Source organism: Chlorocebus sabaeus, chromosome 20 (assembly GCF_047675955.1).
Source record: "Chlorocebus sabaeus isolate Y175 chromosome 20, mChlSab1.0.hap1, whole genome shotgun sequence".
Lineage (NCBI taxonomy): Eukaryota > Metazoa > Chordata > Mammalia > Primates > Cercopithecidae > Chlorocebus > Chlorocebus sabaeus.
The window spans coordinates 52702552-52717514 of record NC_132923.1 but is presented as its reverse complement, the minus strand read 5'-3'; the positions used below and the strand labels follow the sequence as shown (position 1 = coordinate 52717514).

Genomic DNA, 14963 nt, shown 5'->3' with positions numbered 1-14963 from the left:
TAGTTTCAAAGAACATCTTTACTTCTGCCTTCATTTCATTAGGTACCCAGTAGTCATTCAGGAGTAGGTTGTTCTGTTTCCATGTAGTTGAGTGGTTTTGAGTGAGTTTCTTAATCCTGAGTTCTAGTTTGATTGCACTGTGGTCTGAGAGACAGTTTGTTATAATTTCTGTTCTTTTACATTTGCTGAGGAGTACTTTGCTTCCAACTATGTGGTCAATTTTGGAATAAGTGTGATGTGGTGCTAGAAGAATGTATATTCTGTTGACTTGGGGTGGAGAGTTCTGTAGATGTCTATTAGGTCCGCTTGGTGCAGAGCTGAGTTCAATTCCTGAATATCTTTGTTAACTTTCTGTCTTGTTGATCTGTCTGATGTTAACAGTGGGGTGTTAAAGTCTCCCATTATTATTATGTGGAAGTCTAAGTCTCTTTGTAAGTCTCTAAGGACTTGCTTTATGAATCTGGGTGCTCCTGTATTGGGTCCATATATATTTAGGATAGTTAGCTCTTCTTGTTGAATTGATCCCTTTACCATTATGTAATGGCTGTCTTTGTCTCTTTTGATCTTTGATGGTTTAAAGTCTGTTTTATCAGAGACTAGGATTGCAACCCCTGCCTTTTTTTGTTTCCATTTGCTTGGTAGATCTTCGTTCATCCCCTTATTTTGAGCCTATATGTATCTCTGCATGTGAGATGGGTCTCCTGAATCCAGCAAACTGGTGGGTCTTGACTCTTTATCGAATTTGCCAGTCTGTGTCTTTTAATTGGAGCATTTAGCCCATTTACATTTAAGGTTAATATTGTTATATGTGAATTTGATCCTGTCATTATGATGTTAGCTGGTTATTTTGCTCATTAGTTGATGCAATTTCTTCCTAGCATCTTCGGAGTATCTTTGTGGCATTCTCTGTATTTCCTGAATTTGAATGTCGGCCTGCCTTGCTAGGTTGGGGAAGTTCTCCTGGATAATATCCTGCAGAGTGTTTTCCAACTTGGTTCCATTCTCCCCGTCACTTTCAGGTACACCAATCAGACGTAGATTTGGTCTTTTCACATAGTCTCATATTTCTTGGAGGCTTTGTTCGTTTCTTTTTACTCTTTTTTCTCGAACCTTCTCTTCTCACTTCATTTCATTCGTTTGATCTTCAATCACTGATACCCTTTCTTCCAGTTGATCGAATCGGTTACTGAAGCTCATGCATTTGTCACACAGTTCTTGTGCCATGATTTTCAGTTCCATCAGGTCATTTAAGGACTTCTCTACATTGGTTATTCTAGTTACGCCTTCATGTAATCTTTTTTCAAGGTTTTTAGCTTCTTTGCAATGGGTTCGAACTTCCTCCTTTAGCTCAGAGAAGTTTGATTGTCTGAAGCCTTCTTCTCTCAACTATTCAAAGTCCAGCTTTGTTCTGTTGCTAGCGAGGAGCTGCGTTCCTTTGAAGGGGGAGATGCGCTCTGATTTTTAGAATTTTCAGCTTTTCTGCTCTGTTTTATCCCCACCTTTGTGGTTTTTGTCTACCTTTAGTCTTTGATGATGGTGACGTACAGGTGGGGTTTTGTTGTGGTTGTCCTTTCTGTTAGTTTTCCTTCTAACAGTCAGGACCCTCAGCTGCAGGTCTGTTGGGGTTTGCTGGAGGTCCACTTCAGACCCTGTTTGCCCGGGTATCAGCAGCGTAGGCTACAAAACAGTGAATATTGCTGAACAGCAAATGGTGTTGCCTGATCGTTCCTCTGGAAGCTTCGTCTCAGAGGGGTACCAGGCCGTGTGAGGTGTCAGTCTGCCCCTACTAGGGGGTGCCTCCCAGTTAGGCTACTCAGGGGTCAGGGACCCACTTGTGGAGGCAGTCTGTCCATTTTCAGATCTCAAACTCCGTGCTGGGAGAACCACTACTCTCTTCAAAGCTGTCAGACAGGGACATTTAAATCTGCAGAGGTTTCAGCTGCCTTTTGTTTGGCTATGCCCTGCCCCCAGAGGTGGAGTCTACAGAGGTAGGCAGGCCTCTTTGAGCTGCAGTGGGCTCCACCCAGTTTGAGCTTCCTGGTGCTTTGTTTACCTCAAAACATTTTTAAAGAACTGTTTACAATAGCTCCAATTTTTAAAATTCTTAGGTATAAATCTAACAAAATTATGTGCAAGATCTGTATGTTGAAAACTATAAAACACTGATGAAAGAAATCAGAAGACCCAAGTAAATGAAGAGACATGCTATGATTATGGATTGAAAAACTCAATATAGTTAAGATGTCATTTCTTCCAATAAACAGAATCCACATAAAATCCCAGCAAGATTATATTTGTAGACATAGGTAAACTGATTTTAAAATTTATATGGAAAGGTGAAGAAACAGTAATAGCCAAAACAACTTAGAAAAAAAGGAAACAGTGCCCGGCACTGTGGCTCATGCCTGTAATCCCAACACTTTGGGAGGCCGAGGTGGGCGGATCATGAGGTCAGGAGATCGAGATCATCCTGGCTAACATGGTGAAACCTTGTCTCTACTAAAAATACAAAAAATTAGTTGGGCGTAGTGGCAGGCGCCGTAGTAGTTCCAGCTACTCAGGAGGCTGAGGCAGGAGAATGGTGTGAACCCAGGAGGCGGAGTTTGCAGTGAGCCGAGATCACACCACTGCACTCCAGCCTGGGCGACAGAGTGAGACTCAGTCTCAAGACAAAAAGAAAAAAAAATAGAAGATTTACACTATCAGATTTCAGACTTACTAGAAAGCTATGGTAATCAAGACAGTGTAGTATTGGTGAAAGAATTGACACATATATAGACCAGTGAAAGAGAATAGAGAGTCCAGCAATAGACCCACACAAATATGGTCAATTGATTTTTGACAAAGGTGCAAATGCAATTCAACAGTAAATGGATATATAAATTGTGGTAATTCCATACAGTAGAATTCAGCCATATAAATGAGTGAACTATTAAGATACACAACATAGATAAATCACAATTGCCATAATTTCTATAAACTTCTATACTAAATGAAAGAAGCCAATCTGAAAAGGTTACATAGTCTATAAATCCACTTATATATAACATTCTGGAAAAAGCAACACTATTACCCTAAAACCTTTATTTGAATAGCAGGAGTTGTAGTCATGTCACTTGTCCTCTACATGGAGCAAATATATCATTTACATATTAAATATGTTTTCATGTTTTTCTTTTATTTAACCTTTAAACTCTAAAGTACATAGTTCTGCTTGGCTCCAAGATGATTGTAAGAAACATGGATAATGAAATTGAATGACTATAGGTCATCAATTTTCATCTTAATGAAAACCTTCTCATAGCAGATGTTCAGACCTGGGGCAATATATCCAAGAACCAATCTTACCCACCACTATTCTTTCAGCCCCACTTCTTCAACCTTATTTGGAAAATAACTGCATTTTAAAAAAGTGTTTACTTCTTGTGATAATCAGTGTCTTGCAGTACAAGGAACTAGGAGTCTGAAGACCTGGGTGACTTTGGGCAAGTCACTTAACGTTTATAAATTTATTTTTTGTATCTTAAAATAAGGATAATAATACCTGTGCTGCTTACTTTATTTGTAAGGATCTCATGTGCCTTACAATAATTTCACAATGGTTTTACAGAGCAAATCACTTTATATGTTGTGAAGTGCTTGGTAAATGTGTCATCACTATTATTAAATAGAAGCAACCAGTATTTTGTGGCATTTTATGGCAGTTGAAGCCGGTTCAACTCTGAAATTTTCTATAATTTTAAAAATTAATGCAGAATGAATGAGGAATAAAATCAACCTCATGAAGTTGATTACTCTCTAGTTTTAAAATCTTATTTAACTGCAAGATAAGCTATTCTGGTAAATTCTGTGTACATGGTGGGATATTTAGTGCAAATTAAAGTTGTGGAAACACCACCAGGAAAAATAACAAGCAATATACTTCTTAAAATTAATTTCAGTTATGAAGGAATTCAAAGTTTTAGTTAAAACTGCAGTTGTTTCTTTCTAGCAGTAGATGCCAGTAGAGTTCTTCTTCTATTTTTTTTTAAGTCAAAAATCAAATATCCGAAGCACTTCCATAGCAGTAGCTTCCTGGTCACATTACCGTATATAGAAACACTGCTTTAAACATTAAATATTCTATTTTCTGGGAGGACTTCATAACAAATTGAAACAATTTTATTTTTAAAACAGTGCAGATTTAAAATATAGTGTTTTCAAGATACTCATCTAGTGAAGTTTACTCTTTTTGCTTTAGTAATTTTGTTTTAAGACTTATGCATTGTTTTAAATAAAGTGATCTTAGTGTTCTAGTTAGGAATCTGCAATTTCTGTACTTGAGCAACATTGAATATAAATAAAAAATCTGGCTAGATATGTGTTAAAAATGAATATGGTTGAGCTGAAATGTTAGGATTAGTTTGTGTATTTGGCAATGGAATACCATGAATGTAATATTGGGGGAAGTTAATACGTCAGAGAGGTGAATGATTAAAGAGGGTGATTGGAAGCAGGGAAAACAAGTTCTTTTAAGAAGTCCACATTGGCACTGAGTAAAAATGTAATTCAAAGAATGAATAAAATTTAGTAACAATGTAGAGAAAAAAGGAGAAGTTCAATGATAACAGTTCTACTACTGTTGTCTCTATATATGAGCAACTTGGTGCTTGTTGGATTATCTATAAATATGGTTCCATCATAAAATAAAATTCAAACATTTTCAAGTATTCAGTGATTCTACTTAGACCTTTAAATTGTTAAAAATGAGTGAATACTTTTTTCTTTTAACATATGTTTATTGAGTATGTAATACATGCATTTATGAATTCAAGTAACTCACAATTTAGAGTCATATAAATTCATAAACAGTACCTTTTAACATAGTATTATGAGATCAGTGAAAACAAAGCAGCAAAGTTTATTTTCCTAGGAAGTATGTGGCAGACTTCACTGAAGAGGTGACATTTGAACTGAGCCTTGAAGATGATTAGAATTTCCTTCAGTAGAGCAAATCAAGGAAATTCAGTAATTTTATCCACTTCTTCCCTTACAGAATCAGTCCATGCTCTGTAGATATTTATTGAAGACTATAGACATTTAATCAGTGTCTGTTTTGTGTAAGGCACTACCAGATGTTAAGAAACAAATTATTGTTATGCACACATAATATTTATACATAAAGCTACGAATTTAAGAAGTTTGTCATAGAGATGCTATTGCATATTTGTTTAGATTGATATAAATTTTATTACACTAAGTATACACAAATGAGCTATTACATGGCAAAATTCATTGGCCAGTGTTTTATTAACTGTTATTCACACATAATATTTATACATAAAGCTACAAATTGAAGTTTATCTTATAGATACTGTTACATATTTGTTTAGATTGATATAAATTCCATTACACAAAACAAAGTATACACAAAGGAGCTGTTACATGGCAAAATTCATTAGTCAGTGTTTTCTTATTGGCCTTGTATGTAGTCCTAATTTGATTACATTATTGTGCCTATTTATTTTACTTGTCACTATTGTTTCTATTTTTTATGTTTGTCAAACAGTTGGCAGTAAATCTGAACTAAAAATTTTTTAGATAGATTGTTTTGATAGATCTTTTTATTTCTTTTCTTTCCTTCCCTTCCCTCCCCTCCCCTCTGCTTCCAAAGAGAACCACAGAAATTTCTTATCCTTTAGGGTCAAAAAACAAGTACTCAAATTTTTTGTTAAATGCCACAGGTTACTTTCTTTCCTGAAAATTGACAAGGCAAATTTTATTTAATTTTAATCAAAAGAGATGTTTTGGCCAGGCCAGGTGGCTCATGCTTGTAATCACAGCACTTTGGGAGGCCAAGGCGGGCGTATCACTGGCCAACATGGAGAAACCCCATCTCTACTGAAAACACAAAAATTAGCTGGGCATGGTGGCGTGCGCCTATAATCCCAGCTACTCGGGTGGCTGAGGGGTGAGAATTGCTTGAACCCAGGAGCGGAGGTCGCAGTGAGCGGAGGTCGCACCACTGCACTCCAATCTGGGGGACAGAGTGAAACTCCGTTAAAAAAAATAGATGTTTCTAAGTGAGATCAGTAAATCAGGGGTTTAGGTAAGTAGTAGTCTTCAGTGGTAAGATTTTAAAATTAACATGTCTCAGCCAACTAGAAGGAACTTTTTTATCTCAATTGAAATTTCTTGCTATGGTGGATTTTATATAATTTAAATCTTGTATTTTGTTCTTTCTTTTCAAATTTTAGAGTGTTTTAAAATACACCCCCTGGTAATAGACATATGTCATCAGATTATAAGTTTGATAACCAGTACTGACATACTAAGTGTCTGTAGTTCCTGTATGTATTAGGCCTAAATCAATGAATTAGAAACATTCCATTTTTTTAAAGTGCAATTTCAGATTGTTTTATTTATATGTGTGATAAATTTGTTTTGCAAGAGTTTTGTCATACCCGTATCATACTAGTTTTTTTTAATGAAAAGCTGGCTGCTTATAAGGATTCATAAAATCTGTATATTAGTTGATTTCCTAGAAAAAATACAACCTGTCTTTAGCGTGTTGTATTTGGAGGATGGCTTGGCCTTCAATTGTTTGCATAGACTTGTCATACATGTTTAACTAGTTTTCTTTTATTTAAAAAATGTTCAGCCTACTATATTTATAAAGCTTTATATTTAATGTTCTCATTAGCCTATATATTAATATTAAAACACCAAACATAAAGCCTTTAGGCAGATATTGCAAGTTTTTAAAATCCTCATCTCTAGCTGAAAAGTGTTGCTAAGAAAAGCTCAGTAATGCGCTGTTTTATATTAACAGGAAACAGAACAGCAGTAGTGGTTTGAATACCCTGCAAACAGGAAGTTTGACACATGCATAGCTCTTAGCTTCTGTGTAAGAAGTTGTGAGCTCCTTCTGGAAACATTTGCAGTTACATTAAGTAAAGTGCACATGAATGGCAGCTTATAGAGAACCACCTTGTAACCAGTATACAGGTACAACTACAGCTCTTCAGAAATTGGAAGGTTTTGCTAGCCGGTTATTTCATAGACACTCTAAAGGTAGTGCACATGATCAGAAAACAGCTCTGGAAAATGACAGCCTTCATTTCTCTGAACATACTGCCTTATGGGACAGATCAAGTAAGTTTTGTTTTTTAAATAATACATTATAACTAGCAACTAAAATGGTAATTGGAGTTTTATGATCAAATGTAAAGAACCCTCTTTTGTTTGTCGTTTTCTGATTTTCACAAGGACATTTTGCAAGATGAAGTTGAAAGAGTTCCATAAAAACTTGATTATAAGTTGAGCTGAATCATTCAGCTTTCATTATGTGGTTTTATTTTTGACTATTTAAGTTTAATATCAGTGACAAAGTTTTCTGTAAAATTCTTACATCATTTCTAATGTACTTTTTTTTGTTGTTCTTACATTAAAATGAAATAAGTTTTAGAAACAACCATCTGTTTACTTCTTAAAATGTCTTGTATTTATAAGCTTTAAACTTTGAAAGGGGCAACAAGACTCTTGAATTTATAATTACATTTCTATTGTGTTTGCCGTGTTTTTATTTTTAAATGCATGTGTGAAAGTTATTTCAGTTTTACAAACAGGAATTTCTAAAATAAAACCATAATTATTCTATCTAAATTCTTACACTTATAACATTTATGGATATCAAAAACTTTATAATTACATTTTATGCTATTTATACATATGACTCAAATGCAGGGAAAACTTGGTTATGCATGAATCACATTCTTTCTAGGCATGTTAAAATGTTTGGACTTACAACTTTGCTAAAATGGTGCTGTGGAACCATTTTTGGTGCCATACACTCTAAAAGATAAATTGCACATACAAACAATACTAGTGCTGCCATTCTACATCTCACCTTGGACCCTCCTCAAGGTATTTCTGTGACTCCAATTAGAGGAACAATAGAATTACCCTTGAAACTTTTGCCCTCTTTGTGTGTTTGTTTGATCATCAAATAGCACTAGGGTTTGACTCTTTCTGTTTATGTATTTGGTAGCAGTTAAGGAAGAAAACTCAGTTTAACAACAACAGCAAAATCAAGAATGGCTTACAGAATTTACTCCTAGGTTTATACAGCACCTTGACAGTGTTATAGAAGCTTATTTGAATTAATTTTTTACTGAATCAGAAATTTTTTTTACATTCTTCAAACTATTTTTGGGAGATTGAGGAAAACATATATTTCTGCCTTTTTTCCACTTAAAAGGTTTTGGGTTATTTATAGTCTTTACTGTATAGCAAGTTGATAGATGAGGAATATGAATATATATCTTCAAGTTAATGAACTGTTGAATATTGAAATAGTGGTATATTATTAAACTTTACCATGTAACAAAAGCTTGTTAATTGTTGTCCTTTCCCTATTCTTTTAAATTGCAGTCTCCTAAATCCTTTTGGAAATTATTTTTATGTATTTCAAATATCTTTAATTTAAAGTTAAATGAGGAATGAAGACAGAATTTAATTAATTTCAGTTTCATTAATACCTGGTCCTCATATAGTGGGTGTTTAGTAAAAGTGTCTCAAATAAATGAATGTTAGAGGTTTTTAATAATTAAAAGTTATGTTTGAACTAGACTTTCACTTTTTAAATGTATGGGGCCTGTGATGCTTTCTAAAACATATTTTAAAATCTAGTAATGAAAAATAGTATCATGAGCCATGATTTCTATTGGATAAACTTCTGTTTTTTTGTTTTTTGTGTGTGAAGTCAAAACAAATAGGATCATTGTACACAAATAAAATTAGGAACAAACCACGTAGTGCTGCAAATAATATGCATGATGTAAGAAACCACGTAGTGCTGCAAATAATATGCATTATTCAGTTTAAAGAGTAACTGAATGTTCATTAATTAACTATTCCTCTACTTGACTTTCCTTTTTATATCCCCAAATACCATAATAGAGATAATAATTTTATATGTAAGGATGAGTATGGTAGCATAAAGCTATAATTTCCTATTATGAAATGTGTTGTTGTAGAGGAGAAAACACTGATAGAGCTGAAATAGAGGAATCCGATCATTTCAGAATTCCAAGGTTTATTTTGGTGGTGAAAACACAATTTTTATTTATTTGATGAATGGGTTATAGAAGGAGTTCTGACTGTACAAAGTTACATATGAACCACATTCTTCAAAGCTACTTAAAGCAGTTTACTTACATGACTTGTTTGACAAGGGAATGTAATATCTCCTGATGATAAACACTGAATATGTTTGTTCCTAAAGTGTTTTTATAATGAAATAAACTAAGCATAGAAACTATATCGATTTACAAAAAAATTCATAAACCATTGTATAAAGATCAGTTACCAGTTTAGGAGACATGAAATTCAACAAGCTTTAATCCAAGTTTCTTTCTTGTCCAGTGACATTATATATAGGAAGAAACACAGAACAAAAGTCACATAGTGGTCTCCAGGTGTTTCAGCTTTTGCTATTAAACTAAGTAACAGAAATTCCTGTTTGATTAAATAAATATATAAGAGCTAATTGCATGCACATATAAATACATGAAGTTCAAAGAAAAGCATGGAAGAATTCTGCTTTTTGTTCCAACTCAGAATGAATGAAAGCATTGACATGCATTAAGTTGTCTTTCTAACAAATTTATTATGGTTAGCTTTTTAATCTTCCTTTGATCATAAATGTGTAGAGTTATACAATGCTGGCTTAATGAAGGTCTAACTGCAGTATTATAAGAAGCAAATAGGTCAATATCATCAAATACTTTTTCTTTCTCTTTTCCTATGTGAATTGACAGGCTATTTCTCTTGTAAATACAAATCCATATGAGTAAATCTTAGATTTAAATATGATATTAAACACATGAGCAATTTTGATTATGGATGTCCTCAAGCAAAATTATAAAGTGATTACAGTAGACCACTTTAGTCAGTTTTACCTTTGCAAATTTTATACAATCTCTCAGTTTACCTCCTATTTGTTAGCCCATTGAATCTGTATCATTTTAACTTCTCAGCTAAAAGACTTTCCACCTTGTCTTTTTATCAGCTTTTTCCACTTGAAACTATTCCATAAGCTTCTTGATAATAGTCAATTTCTACTCATTTGGTAAAACTTTTGAGTATTTACTATATCATAGTAAGTAAGCAAGATTCTAGGAAGAATAAGATCTAGTTCTTACCCTCATAAAGAAGAGCAGGAAAAGCAAACATAATATAATATTCAAGGCATAATGAAATAGTTGCTTTAAAATGTCTAAGCTTACTGTGGAAGCTAAGTGTAAGAAAAAAGTTACTAAAGAGAAAATGGGGGCCTTCAAAAATATTAAAGAATTAATAGAATTTTGAGACCTAGAGAAGAAGGTTATTTTAAGAAAATAACACACAAATATGTGAAAATATGAACATTTAGAACTTACTTAAAAGGTTTAGTAAGATATAGTCTAGAAAATTAGTTTCTGGATTTAATTTTTAAAAGTTTTCTATTAGACATCCAGAATGTTGTACTACACGATATTAGTGGGCAGCCAATGCAGGTTTTTAAAGTGGAAAATAATATAATGCAACATTTGTTAAAAGAGCCTAAAGATTTTAACTAGCATGATACAGGATAAGTTAACTTACTTTACTACAGGGAAATGTGTATAGCTACTGTACATCTTCCGTTTTTGCTGGGCATTTACTTAGAACTAACGCTTTTAACATGACAGTCAACATGGCAATGAATAGTCAGATAATGGATTCCTTTTACAACAGTGCTTGTTCAAGATGCTGCTTCTGTCTGGAATTCTCTTTCCTCACATCTACCAGTGATGAGATTTGCCCATACTTTAGGCGTCCTCTCAGGTATCATCTCTGTAACAAAACCACCAATGCATCCTATTCATCTATCCTTCATCCTTATTAGAGTCTGTACTCTTCCTTATGTTATTATATCATCTTATACTTAACTTTTTTGTAGTTTATTTATAGTATTTAAAATGTATTACTACTAATCCTTATGTATCTCTTATATTTGATTTTTAACTCCTTGAAGGCAAATAACTTGTCAGTTTATTACAGTATTACTAGCATAATTTTCAATAAATCTTGAGTTATTTGTTAAATTAACATTAAACATCACTGCAGTATTACACAAATGAGCTTCTTACTAATTTGTTCTATTGTGATCTTTGCAATTTATTTTAAAAGCCTGTGGCCATTAACCAAAAGCAGTGAAGTGCTGACCTGGCTCTAGTAAATACCAATTTTCAGTGTTACCTGTGCATTTTTATCATGATTTTTAATAAAAACTTAAATAACAAGCAGACTTTATAGTAAAACTAAAGTAGTTGGAATATTAAATGATGTTGAAATCAGGAAATGATTCCATGGGCCATATAGCAATGCAAGTACTATACCAACTGTACTAACATAACAAGAAGCTTTTACTTGCCTGTGCTTTGCAAAAATAGCCATATGACAGAGTTAGAAGAGAGCTTGCTACTCAAGGTGTGGTCCCTGTCCAGCATTATTAGCATCTCCTGGTAGCTTGTTAGGAGGAAGAATCCCAGGTCCCACCTATAGACCTACTTAGTCAGAATCAGCATTTTAAAAAGATTTCCGGCTGATTTATATGCGCATTAAGGTGTGAGAAGCACTTTTTCCCTAATAACATTTTAATATGATTTCCAAATGTATATCTTCACTGGAGAAAATTTTGATACTATAGGAAAAAAACAAAGAAAAGGGTTTTAAAAAAAAAAAAAAATTCTGCCAAAAGATAATGACTGTTACCATTTTTGTATATATACTCTATTTTGTGTATAGACACACAAATTTCTACCAGCTCCAATTTTTTTTTTTTTTTTTAAACAGAGTCTTACTGTGTCACCCAGGCTGGAGTGCATGGTGGGATCTCGACTCACTGCAGCCTCTGCCTCCAGGCTCAAGCGATCCTCCCACCTCAGTCTCTCGAGTAGCTGGGACTACAGGCACATGCCACCATGCCTGGCTAACTTTTTGTATTTTTGGTAGAGATGGGGTTTCACCATATTGCCCAGGCTGATCTTGAACTCCTGAGCTCAAGTGATCTGCCTGCCTTGGCCTCCCAAAGTGCTGAGAATACAGGCCTGAGCCACCGCACCCAGCCCAGCTCCAAAATTTGGCTCTTTCAATACATAGTGTTTAGTAACATTTTTCATTTAGTAACATTTTTCATTTCATTTAACATTTATCATTTTTCAACATGATGGTTCAATATAAGTATACATTGTGAAACAACTAAAACAAATTAATATCCACCTCACATAGTTACTTTTTCATGGCAAAAAATTCAAGATTGAATCTCTTAGCAATTTTCATGTATAGTCATACCTCAGAGATACTGCAGGTCCAATTCCAGACCACCACAATACAGGTAAAGTCACAGTAAAGCAAGTCACACACATTTTTTGGTTTCCCAGTGCATTTAAATTATGTTTATAGTCTCTTCAGTGTGCAATAACATTATATCTTTTTAAAAGTACATATCTTAATTTAAAATTACTTTATTGCTGAAAAAATGCTAAAGATCATCTCAACTTTCAGCGATTCCTAATTTTTTTTGCTGGCAGAGTGTCTTGCCTTGATGTTTGACTGCTGATTGACCAAGGTATTGGTCACTGAAGGTTGGGATGGCAATGGCAATTTCTTAAAATAAGACAACAACGAAGTGACACACTTGACTGACTCTTCTTTTCATAAAAGATTTCTCTGTAGCATGTGATGTTTTTGGTAGCATTTTACCCACAGTAGAACTTCTTTTAAAATTGAGGTCAGTTCTCTCAAACTATGTTACTGCTTTACCAATGAAGTTGATATAATATTCTAAATTCTCAGGTGTCATTTCAATAATCTTCACAGCATCTTTACCAGAAATAGATTCCATTTCAAGAAACTACTTTCTTTGCTCATCTGCAAGAAGCAACTCCTCACCTGTTATAGTTTTATCATGAGATTGCAGCATTGCAGTCACATCTCCAGGCTCCACTTTTAATTCCAGTTATCTTATAATTGTTATCACATCTGCAGTGACTTTCTCCACTGAAATTTTAAACCACTCAAACTCATCTATGAGAGTTGGAAACAACTTCTTCCAAACTCCTGTTAATGTTGATATTCTCACCTCCTCCTATAAATCACAATGTTCTTAATGGCATCTGGAATGGTGACTCCTTTTCAGGTTTTCAATTTACTTTGCCCAGATCCATCAGAGGAATCACTATCTGTGACACCTATAGTCTTATAAAATATATTTCTTAAATAGTAAGACCTGAAAGTCACAATTACTTCTTGATCCATGGCTGCAGAATGGTTGTTGTGTTATCAGGCATGAAAACAACTTTCATCTTCTTGTACATCTCCATCAGAGCTCTTGGGTGATCAAGTGCATTGTCAGTTAGCACTAATATTTTAAAAGGAATCTTTTTCTGAGTGGTTCCCAATGGTGGGCTTAAAATAGTAAACCATGCTGCAAACAGATATGCTGTCATCTAGCCTTTCACATTCCATTTATAGAGTACAGGTATAGTAGATTTAGCATAGTTCTTGAGGGCACTAGGACTTTCTGAATGGTAAATGAATATTGGCTTCACTTTGAAGTCACCAGATGTATTAACCCCTACCGAGTGATAGCCTGTCCTTTGAAGCTTTGATGCCAGGCATTGCCTTCTCTCTAGATAGGAAAGTTCTAGATGGCATCTTCTTCCAATAGAACACTGTTAAGTCTGCATTGAAAATCTGTTATTTAGTCTAGCCACCTTCATCAATTATTTTAACTAGATCTTCTGGATAACCTGGTGCAGCATCTCCATTAGCACTTGCTGCTTCACCTTGTATTTTTATGTTATAGAAAGGGCTTCTTTCCTTTAAACCTCATGAAGCAACTTCTGCTAGCTTCAGACTTCTGCAACTTTCTCACCACTCTTAGCCTTTATAGAACTGAAGAGCATCAAGACCTTGTTCTTAATTAGGCTTTGGCTTAAGGAAATACTTACTGGTTTGATCTTTCCAGACCACACAACTTTCTCTAAATCAACAATAAGGCCGTTTTGCCTTCTTATCTTTAGTGTGTTCACTGGAGCAGCACTTTTAGTTTCCTTCAAGAACTTTTTTCTTTTGCATTCTTAGCTTGGCTGTTTGGTGCAAGAGGCCTAGCCTTTGGCCTGTCTCAGCTTTCAACATACCATCCTTACTAAGCTTAATCATTTCTAGCTTTTGATTTGAAGTGAGAGATGTGCAATTCTTCCTTTCATCTGAACACTAAGAGGCCATTGTAAGGTTATTAATCGGCGTAATTTCGGTATTGCTCTGTCTCAGGGAATAGGAGGGCCCAAAGAGAGGGAGAGAAATGGGGGACCAGCTGGTGAGTGGAGCAGTCAGAGCACACACAACCCTTTTCAATTAAGTTCACCATTTTATATGGGTGCAGTTTGTGGTGCCCTAAAACAGTTAAAATAGTAACATCTGAACACAGATTACCATAACAGATATAATAATAATGAAAAAGGAAATCTTGTGAGAATTATTAAAATGTGACACAGAGACATGAAGTGAGAACATGCTGTAAGAAAAGTGGCACCAATAGATTTGCTTGACACAAGGTTGCCCCAATCCTCAATTTGTAAAAAGTGCAATATCTGCTCAGTGCAATAAAGCAACACGCAATAAAATGAGGGGTGTGCCTGTATTAATGCATTATTATTAACCGCAGTTACCATGCTATATGATGAATCTCCAGGACTTATTCATTATGTCCAACTGAAATTTTGTACCCTTTAGCCAACATCTCCTAAATCTTCCTTCCCTGAACCCTCCCATCCTTCAGCCCCTGACAACCAGCTTTCTATTCTCCACTTCTGTGATTTTGATGTTTTTAGATTCCACATGTGTGAGATTGGCAGTATTTGTCTTTCTGTGTCTGCCTTACTTCACTTAATATA

General features: G+C 34.5%; 1 protein-coding gene across 7 annotated transcripts in view; it reads left to right on the top strand.

Annotated features, from left to right (window-relative positions):
• Nucleotides 1-14963, top strand: part of PRKACB (protein kinase cAMP-activated catalytic subunit beta) — a 167825-nt gene that overhangs the window by 71785 nt on the left and 81077 nt on the right. For 3 of the 7 annotated variants that reach the window (XM_007978147.3, XM_073007160.1, XM_073007159.1), the window contains exon 1: nucleotides 6732-7134. The exons of the other annotated variants lie outside the window; for them this stretch is intronic. In XM_007978147.3, coding sequence (XP_007976338.1) covers nucleotides 6948-7134 — 187 coding nt within the window. In that variant the 5' untranslated portion in view covers nucleotides 6732-6947. Of the gene's footprint in view, nucleotides 1-6731; nucleotides 7135-14963 lie in introns of those variants that run through there. 7 annotated transcript variants of the gene reach the window in all.